The sequence below is a fragment of the Hemibagrus wyckioides genome, linkage group LG06, assembly GCF_019097595.1.
Source record: "Hemibagrus wyckioides isolate EC202008001 linkage group LG06, SWU_Hwy_1.0, whole genome shotgun sequence".
NCBI classification, from domain to species: Eukaryota; Metazoa; Chordata; class Actinopteri; order Siluriformes; family Bagridae; genus Hemibagrus; species Hemibagrus wyckioides.
The window spans coordinates 10,007,665-10,027,390 of record NC_080715.1 but is presented as its reverse complement, the minus strand read 5'-3'; the positions used below and the strand labels follow the sequence as shown (position 1 = coordinate 10,027,390).

Sequence of the window (19,726 nt, the reverse complement as noted above, 5' to 3'; positions counted from 1 at the left end):
CATTTTGTCCTCAAAGTTGATGCGTTAGAAGCAGGGAAAATGGACAAATTGTGATGGCTAGACCAGAGCATCTCCAAAACTGCAGCTCTTGTGGGGTGTTCCCGGTCTGCAGTGGTCAGTATCTATCAAAAATGTCCTTTAAGTTCTGTAAGTATCTGTTGAGTCCTGTGAGTTGCAACTTACAGGACTTAAAGGATCTGCTGCTAACATCTTGGTGCCAGATACCACAGCACACCTTCATGGATCTAGAGGAGTCCATGCCTCGACAGGTCAGGGCTGTTTTGGTAGCAAAAGGTGGAGGACCAACACAATATTAGGCAGGTGGTCATAATTTTAAGCCTGATCGGTGTTTATCCTATTTATAATAACTACTGCATCCCTGTACATTTCATTGGCTTTGTACGTGTACTTTACACAACGATAATAAAGTTGAATCTAATCTAATCTAATCTAATCTAATCTAATCTAATCTAATCTAATCTAATCTAATCTAATCTAATCTAATCTAATCTAATCTAATCTAATCTAATCTAATTAAAGGTATGCACATCACTGGTGTAATTTATTCCTTCAGCACCTTGGAAGCTAAAAGAAATTTAAGCAGAATGAAAAGACCAGGTGGTAAGGGTGCAGGATTAAAAAAGATTTTTTAAGCCTTTATGCTGTGTATCAAACATCAGGATATTAGTGTTGGCTTCAGTGTATGTTTGCACTGCCCAGTGTTCAGTCCAACACATGAGCATGTGCCCAGCACTGGCCTGGAATTTTTGGAGGATTCTGGATTATAATCCCTTTTTACATTAAGTCAAGAAGGTACATGACCTGTACCAGCATCATTTGGAAAAGAAAATGATATTCTACAGTCAGCAATGGTATATGGGTGTTTTGTGTGTGTGTGTGTGTGTGTGTGGTACCTGTGTGTCTGTATAGGTGTGTACGTTATAGAGGGGTCTCTGCAGCATGAACTCTTCTTTGTCAGGCTGTATGTGGGTTCTCCACGCTTCAGTCTGTCCCATCATCCTCTCTGGGTCTGCCTCTGCCACAATGGCAACCTGTAAAGAAATAAATAATAAATAAAATAAACTAAAACTAAAACTAAGTAAAATAATGCACTACTGGATCTTTTTCCTTTGTTTGTTTTGGAGAGGTTTTTCTGAACTGTGCCCTCATCCTACACCTCACCCTCACCCTATCTGAAGGCATTAAGGTGCAGTGTGTGTGTGAGTGTGTGTGTGTGTGTGTGTGTGTGTGTGTGTGTGTGTCCTATAATGCACCACATGGGGGCAGTAATGCTACAAAATCCTTCATCCGCTGTTTAAGTTTTGTGTGCAGCAATGTATCATGCAGAAACAGGGTGTGTGTGTGTGTGTGTGATGTGTGTGTGTGATATGTGTGTGTACCTGATTGCGTAGTGTCTGAAGTCTCTCCTCTCGCTCCTCATCCTCTCTTTTTTTGAGTCTTTCTTTAGTTTGTTGCTCCTGCTGTCGATGCTGCAGCAACTTCTCTCTGAACTGCACTCTACACACACACACACACACACACTTTCAGGGTACACATACAATTAGAAGCGTTTTATTCTACACATATTCTTGTGCAGTACTAACGTGCCTCTCTCTCTCTCTTTCTCTCCCCCTCCTTGCTCTCTTCTAATTCCTCCCTGTGTTAATTTCCTCTCCTGTCTTCTCTCTCTGTGTTTCTTTCGTCACTCTCTGTGTCATGCCTCTCTCTTTTCTTTTATCACTTGTCCTTGCCCCCCCATCCCTCTATCCTCTCACCTCTCTCTATCTTTCTCTGTCCATCACTCATCCTACTCACCTCTGCCTGCTCTGGATCTCAGCTTAAAGAGGAAAAAAAAGCATTAAAAGAGTCTCTAAGGCACTGGGATGCACACACACACACACACCCACCCACACCCACACACACACACACCCACACACACAGGTTCACTGGTCATCAGACAGCTAGTAGTATAAAGGCTCACACTCCCAACTATAAGCATTAAAGTCACACTCAGGCATTTGTTTTATTTTCAGGGCCATTAATTTTATATATTCTTTTACGTACTTTATTAAGAACAAACAGTAAAACATAACACAGAACCCAAAGGAAGTCCATACTTACAGATAATAATGGCTAAATAGTCTAAAGGTTCTCTTTATTTTTGACCTTAAACGCCAAACAGCCATTAATAACCTTTCCTGTAACATTTATAACTTAATCTACATAAAGAATGATATGTTTGTGCTGGAAAATGAGATCTCACTTTCATTATCGACAACACCCACATCACTGTGTGTCTCATCACCTCATCCACTCGCGGCATTTCAGCACGAGCCTCATCGCCGTCCCTTCAGTTAACTGGTCTCTGCTCATGCTAATGTCAGTAGGCAAAATAATCGCTGACTCAGTTCACACTCTTCTGTTCTGTTGTATGTTTATTATTACATAAACATTTTTAACATGTTGTCATCTGTTGTCTTCTCTGTTCCGATGCTGGAGTAATGGTGCCAGTGTAAGCTTATACGCATTTTGCTATGAGACTGATCAGAATATGTTCTTTACAGGCTGGAAAGAGTCCTAAGTAAAGACTAACACATACACAGACCAGGCATAACATTATGACCACCTGCCTAATCTTGTGTTGGTCCCCATTTTACGGCCCTGACCTGTTGAGATTCCACTAGATACTTACAGGACTTAAAGGATACTTTTAAAGGACACTGCAGACCGGGAGTACCTCACAAGAGCTGCAGTTTTGGAAATGCTCTGATCCAGTCGTCTAGCCATCACGATTTCATCAAACTCACTCAAATCCTTACGCTTGCCCATTTTTCCTGCTTCTAAACAGTTGTTCCTTCACAAGCATCCCTTCTCTTTTTCTCTCTCTCTTATAAAAAACACAGCTCATCATTTTAACTCCTCTTTTCTAAAGACTGGGAAACTCCATGGCTGTTAACTGAGACTCCTTCATTCTACTTGCAGCTTTCGGCACTGTGTTTACTAATAACACTTCATTTTGTCCAAAACCTGATTGAGCATAATTTTGGGCTGTCCTGATTTCCCAGACATCCATCCAACATGCAGTAAAGTGTGTTACTAAGGAGATCAGGAACTACAAACCAGCTTGGGGGAGATTCTGCACCATTCTTCCAAAACATATCGCCTCAATTGGTGCTCTGATCTGTGATGGCAATCTGGTCTCAAGCTCTTATGACTTAGTCGATCTGTCCGTCTTATCCTTGTACTCGCATCCCGTGAGCAGAGCACACCGTAGTAAGACCTCTTACTTTTCTTTATCTCCCCTACCTTTCTTTATCTCTCCTCGCCTGTTCGTCCATCTCTCTCCTGAGCTGAGCCAGTCTCTTCTCTTCCCAGCACCTCCACTCGGCTCTCCTCCTCCGCTGCTTCTCGTGAAACTCTTGCACCTGGAACACACACGGCGCTCAAGCATGTGTTCACTCTCACGCACCACTTTCACTCAAACTCATTTCCAAAATTTTTGATCTAGTGGCTAAACTAATTAACTTCCATGTATCTAATTAAACAAGCTTGCCTGGAGGAAAAGGAGGCAACGACACACTCTGATATCTTTGCACCACTCTTATTGATTGTTACAGATGAAAGACAATGGGGTTTGCAAATGAATTATAATGTATTATGTGTGTGTGAGAGAAGAACACACAGGTGATAATAAGACATGAACGTTAAAACCATCGGCCTAATATTTTGTGCAGCCGAAACATCTCTGAACCATCGAAGCATGGACTCTACAAGAGCTCTGAAGGTGTGCCATGGAATCTGACACTAAGACATAGATCTTGGTGCTACAGAGCCTTTAAATCCTGTAAGTTGTGAGATGTGGCCTCCATGGATTGGACTTGTTTGTCCAGCACATCATACAGATGCTTGATCGGATTGAGAGCTGGGGAATATGGAAGCTGGAATTTGGAATACCTTGAACTCTTTGTCATGTTCCTCAAACAATTTTTGTGTGTAAGGGAGCATTATCCTGCTGAAAGAGGACATTGCTATGAAGGGGTGCACTTGGCCTGAAATAATCTGTAGGAAGGCATGTATGCCAGGACTGAAGGTTTTCCAACAGAACATTGCTTCTTCCAGTTCGTCTTCTTCGTATAGTGCACCCTGCACATCCATCTCCTCCCCAGGTAAATGGCACACACTCACCAGCGCCATCCAGGTGGTGTAAAAGAACACATGATTCCTCAAATCAGGCCACCTTCTTTCATCTCTTTCATTGCAATGGTCCAGTTCTAATGCTTTAGTAGTCAATGTAGGTGCTTTCAGAGATGTACAGGGGTCAGCATAGGCACTCTGACCTTTTTTTTTTTTAGTTTTTGTGCTACAGTAGCTCTTCTGTGGGATCGGTATATATATATATATATATATATATATATATATATATATATATATATATATACTGTATCTATCTATATATGTATAGGTGTGTATGTGTGTAATAATCCATTACAGCCCAAACAACATCATAAATCAGTGTCAAGCCCAGAAGAAGTGACTTCATTAAGCAAAATGGGGAGGAAGAAAGTGAGGTTAGTGAGATTACAACGTCACAGTCTCCAACACAAATATGGGAGGTTAAAAGACACCATCACACACACACACACACTCAAAATGTTACACATTAATCAAGTTAATGAGGCTGGAAGTGGCTCGGAGCTTTCCTCACACAATCAATGTCTCAATAGTAAAACAATATTGATAATGAGCAAAGAGTTTGTTACGCTCCTGCAAACATGCGACGTTTTTAATCATCAGTCAAAACATAGCTGGAAGATATTTCTCTTATATCAGCATTGACTTCTGGACAGGAATGCTCCAGTAATTTTCAGATCTCTGGACACAACATCTGTAGCATATTTCATAACCAGTGACATAGACTTCCACACTGTAAAGTGAACAAGAAAACTTATTTCGCCAAATGACACCTGTACCATTGAGAGCATCCTGATGGGAAGCATCACAGGCCTGGTCTGGGAACAGCACCAAGCAGGATAGGCGAGCTCTCTAGAGAGTGGTGCAATCAGCTGAGCACAGCATCCGCACTGAGCTTCTTGACATGCACTCTATCTACAGCAAGCAGTGCTGGACCAAGGCCAGGAAGATAGTGAAAGACCTCAGCCATCCGAACAATAGACTCTCCTCTCTGTTGTGGTCAGGGAAGTGTTTCCACTGGGTGAAGGCTAATGTGGAGACAATGTGAAGGAGCTTCTTTCCATCTGGGCTCTCAAACAGCGCAATACCTATTGGACTTTTTTTACACAATAAACATTGCACTACAATCTGCACTTTACTCACAATAGAAATACTTTTCTATGACTGCATTCATATATACTCCGATCAGGCATAACATTATGAGCAGTGACAGGTGAAGTGAATAAGACTGATGATCCTCATCATGCCTCCTGTTAGTGGGTGGGAGATATTAGGCAGCAAGTCAACATTTTGTCCTCAAAGTTGATGTGTTAGAAGCAGGAAAAATGGACAAGTGTAAGGATTTGAGCGAGTTTGATGAAGGGCCAAATTGTGACGGCTAGACCTCTGGATCAGAGCATCTCCAAAACTGCAGCTCTTGTGGGGTGTCTACAATGGTCAGTATCTATCAAAAGCAGCCTTTAAGTCCTGTAAGTCCTTTAAGTCCTGTAGGTATCTGTTAAGTCATGTAAGTTGGAGGTGGGGCCCATGGAGGACTTAAGGGATCTTAAAGGATCTGCTGCTAACGTCTTGGTGCCAGATACCACAGCACACCTTCAGGGATCTAGTGGACGGGTCAGGGCGGTTTTGGCAGCAAAAGGGGGACCAAAACAATATTAGGTTATCATAATGTTATGCCTGATCGGTGTAGATGTTCAGATTTTTTCATACACTTTCTTCCTTTTTCCACCTGTAGAGTTCATTTGGTTTTTATTGTAATGTTATTGAAGTTCTTTTCTGAGTATGTTTTTTCTTTCTTTTTTATTCTTATCAATTCTATGTCATATTGTGTATTATTGTGTATGTGACCAATAGAGTTTGATTTTGAAAATTCATCCTTTCAGAGACTCTTCTTTTCCAGAGAATGTCTGGTAATACAATACCAGAAGAGTTATATAAACTTGCTAACAGTCTATATTTGTTGTTCCAATTCTTGAAAAAGTACATGCAAAAATTGTTTGGTAATCGAGCGTGTCTTGTGTCTGTGCCATTCTTTTATAGTTAGAGTGCAATAAATGTAGCTTTAAATTGAGGTTATCTAGTTAAGTACTTTTATTATTGGACAACATTTATTGACAGAGTTATTTAGCTACCATTAGACATTCATTATACCCAAGTGTGGAGTAAACAGGATTTCTGTTGTTTTATCCCACCAGAGATAATAATATTGTCAATAATATTGTCTGAGGTAATTACACATACACATCTCCAAAGCACCGGGTAAAGAGTGGATTAACAATATTTGAGCAGTCCTTTCATAACACAAGTGGTGGTATGAGATATATGAGATTCTTCTTAGTGTGACGTCTCACAAACAAGTGGTTGAATATTTATAGGATGTACACCAATCAGGCATAACATTATGAACAGTGAGAGGTGAAGTGAATACGACTGATGATCTCCTCATCATGGCTCCTGTTAGTGGGTGGGATATATTAGGCAGCGAGTGAACATTTTGTCCTCAAAGTTGATGTGTTAGAAGCAGGAAAAATGGACAAGCGTAAGGATTTGAGCGAGTTTGACAAGGGCCAAATTGTGACGGCTAGACCACTGGATCAGAGCATCTCCAAAACTGCAGCTCTTGTGGGGTGTTCCCAGTCTGCAGTGGTCAGTATCTATCAAAAATGTCCTTTAAGTTCTGTAAGTACCTGTTGAGTCCTGTGAGTTGCAACTTACAGGACTTAAAGGATCTGCTGCTAACATCTTGGTGCCAGATACCACAGCACACCTTCAGGGATCTAGTGGAGTCCATTCCTCGATGGGTCAAAGATGTTTTGGCAGCAAAAGGAGGGGGACCAACATAATATAAGGGGGGTGGTCATAATGTTATGCCTGAATAGTGTATTTATAGTTACTATCGTAAACAAATGAATTCAAACGTTACATCAGGGACAAGTGTCTCAAATAGTTTTTCTTTTGGTTTGTTTCTACAGAGATGTTACTTAAATGCTCACTTCAGGAAGTCTGGCAATGTATGTATGTTTTCTGCCATCGTTCTCTCTATGTGTCCGAACTTTGTGTCCTCTGTCTGTAAAGTTTATATGGAATTATCATTGTAACTAACTATTACACATATGTATACACACACACAAAGTAATAACCTTAGATTCCAATGCAATTATTTTACGCAAATATTTAAAATGAGTTTGCTGATCTTAGGAAAAGATGCCTCCAAAAAGCCCTGATAAACACACACATACACACACACACACACACACACACTATCTCTAGCCTTTTATTTACACAACACACATCTCACTCATTGGCTAAGCAGGCAAGCACAGTTGCCATGGAACTCCAAACACCGATCTGAACTGCAAATAAAAATAAAATGAGGAATGTGCCAAATCAAACATACCCACTATCACAATAGATTTCAATAATGAATGCTTCTACTTTCCCAGCCAGATGGGTTGGGATGGGTCTCTCTAGCAATCAAAATGCTTTGGTGTTCAGTAATGGTGAAATCGTGTGCATGCACAGTATATTACAATGTCTTTCATCTACTCTCCATGTTGGTATGCGATAAGAGATAATGGGAACCAGTAAAAACTGACATTGCTGATTATGAGGTTACCGTATTTTGGGTCTAAGAATTTCTTAACCTCAAACTAAAATATCCTTTTCTCTACTTAGGCGTGTCCAGTTGGAGTTTACACTTCCTGACCAATTTTCACATGGATCGAAAAGTTTGACAAAATTGATCCTCGGCAAAACAATCGTTTTTATAACAGAAATAAAACTTTGTATAGAAACGAGAAGACTAATCCAGTTAGCTCAAATCAATCACTACATAACTCAGAGCTACAGTTAACTTTTACGATGTGATTTAACAAATAAGAAAATGTTGACTCCTAAATATTTAAAAATCCCTCACATGGCAACACTAGCAGGAATAGTGGGTGGGATATATTAGGCAGCAAGTGAACATTTTGCCCTCAAAGTTGATGTTAGAAGCAGGAAAAATGGACAAGCGTAAGGATTTGAGCGAGTTTGACGAAGGGCCAAATTGTGTTGGCTAGACGACTGGATCAGAGCGTCTCCAAAACTGCAGCTCTTGTGGGGTGTTCCCGGTCGGCAGTGGTCAGGTTCTATCAAAAGTGGTCCAAGAAAGGAACAGTGGTGAACCGGTCACAGAGTCAGGGATCCGATCCAACAGACGAGCTACTTTTACTCACATTGCTAAAGAAGCTAATGCTGGTTCTGCTAGAAAGGTGTCAGAATACACAGTGCAGCAAAAGGGTGACCAACATAATATTAGGCATAATGTTATGCCTGATCGGTGTAGTTTAATCTACTCAACTGGTCCCACCATCTCTCAGGGTATGAGGTAGATATACATCTAGACTCTTCTTTGTTCTGGTACCGAGGTGGTGGAGTGAACTTCCCCTAGATGTCTGAAAAGCCGAGCCACTGGCCGTCTTCACACAGCTGACCTCTTGCTGAAACACTTGAATTTATTTTTTTCCCTGTTTGTTTTGTTGTATGTTGTTTAAAAAATCCTCCCAAAACAGATATGTTCCTCCAAACACAGTTTTCAGACCAATGGTATACTAAGTCTGTGACCTACTGAATCAGTGTTAATGTATTCACTGATAGAGACTTCAAAGCACTTTTGTACATCGCTCTGGATAAGAGAGTCTGCCAAATGTAAATCCTGGTTGGATTATGATGCTGGTTTTGCTCTGGTCTGATTCATTTTCAGTATACACACAAAAACATCACCTACATATACCACCGTTTAGTGATGTGTACTGTGCTATGATGCATAACAGGTAAGAACTGAATATGTTGATGAATCATCTGGTCAAACAGCTCAAGATTCAGTAGACAACCTTGACAGGAAGCTGTGACAGGAGGAGTAAACTTGTCCAGTTAATACTAGCACTAAAGAATTTGCATAAACAATGTAATCATATAAATAAAATACACTATCTTGCCAAAAATTTTGGGACACCCTCCAAATCATTGAATTCAGGTGTTGTTTTTCAGGGGTTGGGCTCGGCCCCTTAGTTCCAGTGAAAGAAACTCTTAATGCTTCAGCTTCATACCAGGACATTTTGGACAATTTCATGCTCCCAACTTTGTGGGAACAGTTTGGGGATGACCCCTTCCTGTTCCAACATGACTGCACACTAGAGCACAAAGCAAGGTCCATAAAGACATGGCTGAGTGAGTTTGGTGTGGAGTCCTGACCTCAATTTGATAGAACACCTTTGGGATGAATTAGAGCGAGACAGACCTTCTCGTCCAACATCAGTACCTGACCTCACAAATGCACGTCTAGAGGAACGGTCAAAAATTCCCATAGGTACACTCCTAAACCTTGTGGAAAGCCTTCCCAGAAGAGTTGAAGCTGTTATAGCTGCAAAGGGTGGGCAAACCCCATGTTAAATTCATGTGCATGTAAAGGCAGACGTCCCAAAACTTTTGGCAATATTGCGTATTATATAAAAGCTCACTGCTTCAAAACAGACCTCAGTCTAGACTGTAGCAACTGAAATAACGTACATTATTACCCAAAATGCCTTTGTTTATATTATCTCCAATTCACTGCAGACATAAATGTCTCAGCAAACACACTCATATGTGTGCCAAATATAATAAAGAATGTAATACTCTTTTCTACCTGACATTTTCATATATATTTGAAGCCAATCTAATATATTTTGGTAATGATTAATTTAAAAAAGTTTAAGTTTAAGTTTCAATATACGCCCTAAAGTCTAAACGGAAATATATATATATATCTTACACTTGCTAACATTTCTCCCTGCGTTACTGTAAGCCACAGACATGAAGCAGAAACAAATCAGATAAAAATTACCTCACACGAATCTGGCTATTTCTCATAATAAACACCGTCTTGAAGAATTCTTATTATTATCATCAGTGCTTGGCAAAGTGCCCTTGAAGAAAATAACCACGGGTCTAAACTACCACATTAGGAGATTTAAAGCTGTAATATGAAATGGAGTTAAAATATTAATAATTGAGAAACCACAGGAGAGATCGGACGAGTTCTGCAAATTAAATGGAGGCATGCAAAACTCTTCAGCGATCCCTTAAGAGCCTTTTATAAAAGAACCCTGGTGTTTTACTGTGTGTGTGTATATGTATTTCATTTTCTGTGTATAAAAGAGGAGATGTGTGTGTGTGTGTGTGTGTCTGTACTTGTTGTTTCTGTCTGCTTCTCTTGGCATGCTCTCTCTCCAGCTCCTCTTTCTGTCTTTCCTTCTCCTCCTCCTGCCAGCGTGCCGCTACAGCCGCTTCCATCCGAGCCACCTCTTCCTGTTGCTCATGCCATAGCTGCAGCTGAATACACACACACACACACACACACAATACCCATTTACCATTAGTTACTGTACAGTATCATTTTCCTTAAGTCATCTACCTTCCTGGTCCATCTTGTATGAGTCCATTGTGTGTATCATTTCTCCTCTAGCTCATCATCACTGTACGTTTCTGACAACACCAGACCATGTCCATGCTCTCACTGAAGTACTGTATCATCACCGAGGTCTCTCACATGAAGGAGGCTAATACAGATCTTTGTGTCCGAAAAAGAGAGGACAGGTCAGAGAGGAAAATCTCTAGAAATGAATAACTATTTTTAATTGGCTGAGGGTGAATAAAGTTTCTCCTGCCTCTCTCTCTCTCTCTCTCTCTCTCTCTCTCTCTCTAATTTTGTACCAGATAAATAAAATACACACACGTGCACACACACACACACACAGTCTCTCTTTTTTATTCACATTTAATAAACCACACAGTCCACTTTTATATGAATTAAATAAAGTACATGTGTAAAGTACACACACACAAAATCTCCAAATTAATACACAGTAAGTAAAACACACACACACAAACACACACACACACACACACACGCACACACACAAACACACACAGAGTGAATGGCAGGTGGGTTTTAGCAGCTGTCTCCTGGTAACGCGAGAAGCACTGAAGCGGTGATTTTTAAAACTTACAAACTGATTTCCATCAGCAGAGTTTAGTAAATCCCCACACACTCCCACTCACACACACACACACACAGACACACACACACATTAGCACCTCTGTAGCTGGTGCATCCTCATCCCTGGGGTTATGCAGCTGGAATCAACACCTCTTTTCTGTCTAAAGTGGATTGTGTTTAACAGGTCAGGGGCTTCACAGTAACAGAGCGGCTCAGTGGCAACGTTCACACGTGTTAATTCACATTACGCTTTTCTATTATCCGTGTCTCTGTGTTTAAATGGACTGTGTGGCAAGGCAGGAATTTCACCTGTCTTTATTACACATCCTGCCCGGGGAAGCACAAAGACAGAAGCCACACTGCAGTGAGATTAACAATGTCTCTTTTAGCCAGAGAAATATTTCCATTTCCCTAAGTGATTAACACATTAAAAAGATTATCAGGTGCTAACACACGACTGACACGTCGCAGGAACAGCGGGCAACTTCTGACACTATAACAGATAGAGAAATGTTTCCACATTCAATCTGAACATGTTTGAAGTAAAACCAAAAATGTTTAAGAAAAGGTTATTAAAAAAATGACTGGCAGTGTATTTGGATTTAAATAGGAACCTAGAACTAGTGCAGAAGCTTGAATATTAAATATTAAAGATACTGGGCATTTATTACCTTTGTTTTAAAAATTTGAATATTTTATTTTATTTTATGTGTCCATGTGGATGTTATATTTGTGGATGTATTAATGAGCAAAAAAGCAAAAGATTGGTTTGAGAAAGGTGTATTATTATAAAATAAATCTGCAGTAGGAGTGTACAAGTCAGAAGGAACATTCTATTATAAACTCAGATTGTAAGTCAGTGTTTTTTTATTTATTTTAAAATGAATAATAATCTTTGTATTAAGCAAAGTCCGATGTTTCACTCTACAGAAAATCAGTTTTTAGCTGCAGATCTCTGACTTTATGAAAGCATAAAGTTTTCATCCTTCATAAATGACAAAGTAAAGACTTTTATTTTTTTATTTTTATAGTAAAGACATGTTTATGCATTAAATAAAGAAATGCTGTATACCAAAGATATTATTTTAAAAAGAATGCATTTCATGTGCCAATTCTTTATCTTTAAATGTTTATCACTAGCTGATAGATAGATAGATAGATAGATAGATAGATAGATAGATAGATAGATAGATAGATAGATAGATAGATAGATAGATAGATAGATAGATAGATAGATGGGAGGACAGACAGGTAGATAGATAGATAGATAGATAGATAGATAGATAGATAGATAGATAGATAGATAGATAGATAGATAGATAGATAGATAGATAGATGGGAGGACAGACAGGTAGATAGATAGATAGATAGATAGATAGATAGATAGATAGATAGATAGATAGATAGATAGATAGATAGATAGATAGATAGATAGATAGATAGATAGATAGATAGATAGATAGATAGGTAGATAGATAGATAGATAGATAGATAGATAGATAGATAGATAGATAGATAGATAGATAGATAGATAGATAGATGGGAGGACAGACAGGTAGATAGATAGATAGATAGATAGATAGATAGATAGATAGATAGATAGATAGATAGATAGATAGATGGGAGGACAGACAGGTAGATAGATAGATAGATAGATAGATAGATAGATAGATAGATAGATAGATAGATAGATAGATAGATGGGAGGACAGACAGGTAGATAGATAGATAGATAGATAGATAGATAGATAGATAGATAGATAGATAGATAGATAGATGGGAGGACAGACAGGTAGATAGATAGATAGATAGATAGATAGATAGATAGATAGATAGATAGATAGATAGATAGATAGATAGATAGATAGATAGATAGATGGGATGACAGACAGGTAGATAGATAGATAGATAGATAGACAGATAGATAGATAGATAGATAGATAGATAGATAGATAGATAGATAGATAGATAGATAGATAGATAGATAGATGGGAGGACAGACAGGTAGATAGATAGATAGATAGATAGATAGATAGATAGATAGATAGATAGATAGATAGATAGATAGATAGATGGGAGGACAGACAGGTAGATAGATAGATAGATAGATAGATAGATAGATAGATAGATAGATAGATAGATAGATAGATAGATAGATAGATAGATAGATGGGAGGACAGACAGGTAGATAGACAGGTAGATAGATAGATAGATAGATAGATAGATAGATAGATAGATAGATAGATAGATAGATAGATAGATAGATGGGAGGACAGACAGGTAGATAGATAGATAGATAGATAGATAGATAGATAGATAGATAGATAGATAGATAGATAGATAGATAGATAGATGGGAGGACAGACAGGTAGATAGATAGATAGATAGATAGATAGATAGATAGATAGATAGATAGATAGATAGATAGATAGATAGATAGATAGATAGATGGGAGGACAGACAGATAGATAGATAGATAGATAGATAGATAGATAGATAGATAGATAGATAGATAGATAGATAGATAGATAGATAGATAGATAGATGGGAGGACAGACAGGTAGATAGATAGATAGATAGATAGATAGATAGATAGATAGATAGATAGATAGATAGATAGATAGATGGGAGGACAGACAGGTAGATAGATAGATAGATAGATAGATAGATAGATAGATAGATAGATAGATAGATAGATAGATAGATAGATAGATAGATAGATGGGAGGACAGACAGGTAGATAGATAGATAGATAGATAGATAGATAGATAGATAGATAGATAGATAGATAGATAGATAGATAGATAGATAGATAGATAGATAGATAGATAGATGGGAGGACAGACAGGTAGATAGATAGATAGATAGATAGATAGATAGATAGATAGATAGATAGATAGATAGATAGATAGATAGATAGATAGATAGATGGGAGGACAGACAGGTAGATAGATAGATAGATAGATAGATAGATAGATAGATAGATAGATAGATAGATAGATAGATAGATAGATAGATAGATAGATAGATGGGAGGACAGACAGGTAGATAGATAGATAGATAGATAGATAGACAGATAGATAGATAGATAGATAGATAGATAGATAGATAGATAGATAGATAGATAGATAGATAGATAGATGGGAGGACAGACAGGTAGATAGATAGATAGATAGATAGATAGATAGATAGATAGATAGATAGATAGATAGATAGATAGATAGATAGATAGATAGATAGATAGATAGATAGATAGATGGGAGGACAGACAGGTAGATAGACAGGTAGATAGATAGATAGATAGATAGATAGATAGATAGATAGATAGATAGATAGATAGATAGATAGATGGGAGGACAGACATAGATAGATAGATAGATAGATAGATAGATAGATAGATAGATAGATAGATAGATAGATAGATGGGAGGACAGACAGGTAGATAGATAGATAGATAGATAGATAGATAGATAGATAGATAGATAGATAGATAGATAGATAGATAGATAGATAGATAGATAGATAGATGGGAGGACAGACAGGTAGATAGATAGATAGATAGATAGATAGATAGATAGATAGATAGATAGATAGATAGATAGATAGATAGATAGATAGATAGATGGGAGGACAGACAGATAGATAGATAGATAGATAGATAGATAGATAGATAGATAGATAGATAGATAGATAGATAGATAGATAGATAGATAGATAGGTGGGAGGACAGACAGGTAGATAGATAGATAGATAGATAGATAGATAGATAGATAGATAGATGGGAGGACAGACAGATAGATAGATAGATGGGAGGACAGACAGATAGATAGATAGATAGATAGATAGATAGATAGATAGATAGATAGATAGATAGATAGATAGATAGATGGGAGGACAGACAGATAGATAGATAGATAGATAGATAGATAGATAGATAGATAGATAGATAGATAGATAGATAGATAGATAGATAGATAGATAGATAGATGGATGGACGGATGGGAGGACAGACAGATCCGTACTTTACTAAAGTATAACATTTTTTGAGATGTTTTCACTCCATGACTTTCTGAAGTTAACATATCTTACTTTCTACTCCACTGCATTATGCCTCATCTCTCATTACTTAAATAAAAACCCACAGAGTTGTCTGATTACTAGCCATGTGTATTAACAGGCATGTGTGACAGATTCGTGGAGTGACAGATTCGTGGAGTGACAGATTCGTTTCACATAAAATGAATCGTTAATTACAAAACAACATTAGAGCTAGAATAAATGTAGTTCTGTTTTACTTTAGTGCTAGAGCTGTCCTGGAGATATTGTTGCACCTTTGATGGCCTTTATTCAAGTTTTTCTGTTGCTCTGTTACGTCAAATAGTACTGTTTTTTTCTGTAACATTATATTTTTTGTTAGAAAGTTGATTAGATTCGCTAACATTTATGAGCTCAAACTAGAACACTTGAAAGAAAGCTCGCCGTGTTTCTCCGGATGCAACCCTTTAACATTTTTATTCAGAACCCCGAGAAACAGATCCACTTTAGACACCTCTATACTCTATACAGCAGCACAAAGAACTCGTGAGGAAGCTTCTTTCCTCAGGTTTTTCCATGATACAAGAATGAGCCTAATTTCTTAAATGTTGTTCAGTGACACAAAAGTTCTTTCTCAGTTAAGAAACCAGAAGCCAAATTTTCCCAAGCACTGTCCTCGATCCTGAAGTGTTCCCAGAACATGAAGCTGCCACCACCATGCTTCACCATATAGACAGGGTGAAAAGCAGTGCTGGTTTTCACCACACAGATCTGCATTTGCAACATGACTTACAGCAAAGAGCTTGTTTACTTCAGCATTTACATGTTGTCTCACCATAAAATATTATATCACCTCTCTCTTCTGGATCTCAGAGTCCTGGATGTTCCACATCCCTTCTCTTTGTTTAATAAACAACTGAATGATGCCAGAGTGTATTCTTGTGGCTGACTCTGGTTATACACTATTTATTTGTAAAAGCATCATTATGATATGATGATAATATTATGATAATATTTAAAAAGGTTAGGCAGCTATGATAATATGAAAATGCAACCTTTACACATGCCTAATCAGTATATACATGTAAATTCTCTATCACTGATGCAGAAATTATTTCGCAGGCATGTGGTCCATGCCAGTGTGTGTTTGTATATGATGGAGCGTCGCTTCTTAACGACAGCGTGAGGATGCAGACGGAGCAATCTGTTCAGCGGCTCAGACGAGAGACCCGGCCTCTTCACACTTCCACTGAGGGAAAGCTTGATGTGTTCTCAGCAACAGATTGTCATCAAACACACATTTCGAAGCGGTTGCTCGTGTGCCACGGCGCACAGTGTGACGCTCAGATAGTCAGTACGTGAGAAAGAAACCGGCGCTCACTTCAGCTCCATCTGAGGAGGAGAAGAGAAATGACACACTCACACTACAGCCCTAAACAACAACCCACATCAGTTGTGAATGTTAACAAATGACATTTCATCAGATCAATACTCATTTTTACCGCGGTGATTCTTCATGTACTTTCCGTTTCACGTTTTTTTTTATAACAGAAGAGCTAAAGCAGAAAAGTCATAGCTGAAAGGGAGAAAAACACAGAGAGGGTAACTGGCCCAATAATTGCACCATCAATCACACAATCCTCTCTGGCCCAGATAAGACAACGGTGCCAGATGATAGGAACCAGAATAATGTCCCACTAACTTCAATTCACACACACACACACACACACACACACACACACGTAAACATGCCTCGTTCTCCAAGTAAAAATTGCTAGAGAAGGAGAAACATGTTCATTTTCCTCATTATAATTATGTGCTACCATAAAAGACTATTTATTTACCCACAGCAGTTATTTGGTCAGGAAAAGTTTCTGAGGTCGATATACACTTTATGGACAAGAGTATGTAGACACCTGAAGCGTGCTTCTTCCCCAAAATGTTGCCACAAAGTTGGGAACAAACAATTGTATAGAATGTCTTTATATGTCGTAGCATAACAATTTCTGGAACTTTTACGGGAACTAAAAGGCTCAAGCCTGTTCCAGCACAAAGCACAGAGCTCCATGAAGACATGTTGTGTTTCATTTGAAGTGGAAGAACATGAGTGTCCTGCACATGAGCCCTGACCTCAACCCCTCAGAATAGATTTGGGATGAATTCAAACAACAACTTTGCCCTAAGCCTCCTCATCAGGGCCTGAGCTCAAAATCTAATGGGAAGCTTTCTCAAAAGAGTGAAGGATATTATGACAGCAGGGGGGGGGGGGCCTGAATTCTGATGTTTCACTGAAAAGCATTCGCATAAAATGATACTGACACCACCGTGCTTCACTGTGTGCACAGTGTCCTCAGGATATTTACCAGTGTTCTCTGATAAACAATGCTGGTTTGCATCATACAAACACATCTCTGCTGTCTGCAACATGCCTTACATCAAACCTTTTGGGGTTTTTTTTTCACCACTGTTATAAAACGTTGTCCCTTAGTTTCTTGCATTTTTCAACTAGATCTCTACAGAGCTGTGGATGTGCCATGTTCCTTTTATTTATTTAATAGATAATTGAATGGTGAAAGACTGAGAGCCAACAAAAAGGTTTTTTAGTATATAGCTGGAAAAGGAAAGTATAAATTTGTCACACCCATTGTATTTTTGATAAATACTTTAATGGTGGTATTTGAGAGAAGTTCAATTCAATTCAGTTCAATTCAGTTGATTTGTATAGCGCCTTTTACAATAGACATTGTCTCAAAGCAGCTTTACAAAAGAAGATAAACAGAGAAAGGATAGAGGGAAAAAAAAAAAATAAATAAATAAATAAATAAATAAATAAAAATTAAAATAAATTATTAAATTAAATTATTAAACTATTTTATCCTTATTTTATTTTATTTTATTTTATCCCTAGAAGTTATTTTTGGTTTATTTAATAAGAATCTAACAGAAATCTGAGGAAATAATTCAACATAGAAAAACAAAGGGGTGTTTGGTGTACAGTACCTGACTCTTAATTTGCCTTTAATGCTGTTAATCACAATTCACAAGTTACAATAACGATTCAGAGGTGGATGAAATAAAATGAACAAAAATGCAGGACAAGAATCACAAGACTAGCACAAAAACAGAACCAAGGATACAGCAAGGAGAACTGAACATCCACACAGTCTACTCACAGGATCAAACACTAATCATCCACCAAAGTAAACCAGAGAATGAAGGAAAAGTGATGTAGATGAAACACAAGACAGATAACCAGTGGAATAATCGAGGAAGACGTTTAGAAATATGTCAGAAGGTGTACTCGGGAGGTCTGGCAGGGATTTGGACATGACAGTTATGGTCTGACCTGGCTCTTGTCATGTCTAGAAAATTCTGCCAGATAGCATGGACATGTTTAGTGTCATCACCTCACAGTCTTACTAATGGCGTGCCTCAGGGGTCGGTTTTGGGTCAACATTTATTTTCCCTTTACACTAAATCACTAGGATCTGGTGTCAGGTGTCATGGCTTATCTTATCAATGCCATACTGATAACACAGCACTTTATTTCTGCTTTTCTCCATTCACCTCCCAGGTTGCTCAGAAGATATCAGATCGCCTTTCTGACGTCTCAAATCCAGCTGTTCTCCTTCATAACATCAGAAGGATATGACCTTTCTTATATAAACCCGAGTTATATCCAGACTTGATTACAGCACATCTCAAATATGCCATATCCTCTCCAGAGCATTCATATTTCTACTGCTCACCGGGTTCATAACCTCCTGAAGATTCCTTCTGCGACCAACCCCCCGCCCCCCGCTCCTGTGGTCACTCCTTTGTCTTCTTTTTGCAGCAAGATCCCAACTCAAAACTCAATATCAAAGGGCTCTGCACCACATTACCTATGCAGCCTGCTCACCTGCTCAGCTCTTTCCCTTCCGCCGTTTGTACTTATTTGAGGTCTAAAAAATGCGTGTTATAAGACAAGATCTTGCTGCTTCAGTGGACGAATGAGATTCCACCTACACTATGAACACAGAATCTATTTCTTTCACAAAAGCAGGAATAATCCTTTGTACTGATTGCCTTTTGTATATCTTCTATTACACATTCAAGTGTTTTTTTTATATTATAACCTATACACTTGGGCTTTTAAATGATCCTTTTTGTTTCCGATTGTCTTTTATTATATATTGTTCATGCACTTAAGTTTGAAGCACACTCTAAGACTTCAAACTACCATTTGTCTTGTGTCTTTTATAATGAATCCTTGCAGATTTGTCTTTCTGCATCGACTGTTTGCACATTCTGGATAACAGCATCTGTTATATGACTTACTTTAAATAAAATGTGATGGCTAGACGACTGGATCAGAGCATCTCCACAACTGCAGCTCTTGTGGGGTGTTCCCGGTCTGCAGCGGTCAGTATCTATCAAAAGTGGTCCAAGGAAGGAACAGTGGTGAACCGGCGACAGGGTCATGGGCGGCCAAGGCTCA

General features: G+C 38.5%; 1 protein-coding gene across 1 annotated transcript in view; it reads right to left on the bottom strand.

Annotated features, from left to right (window-relative positions):
- LOC131354002 (coiled-coil domain-containing protein 148-like) overlaps positions 1-19,726 on the bottom strand; it is a 96,998-nt gene that overhangs the window by 2,336 nt on the left and 74,936 nt on the right. Inside the window, exons 11-14 of the mRNA XM_058391204.1 lie at positions 10,405-10,545; positions 3,307-3,425; positions 1,401-1,518; positions 915-1,052 (exon numbers count right to left, since the gene is read on the bottom strand). Of these exons, the coding sequence (XP_058247187.1) occupies positions 915-1,052; positions 1,401-1,518; positions 3,307-3,425; positions 10,405-10,545 (516 nt within the window). The remainder of the gene's footprint in view (positions 1-914; positions 1,053-1,400; positions 1,519-3,306; positions 3,426-10,404; positions 10,546-19,726) is intronic.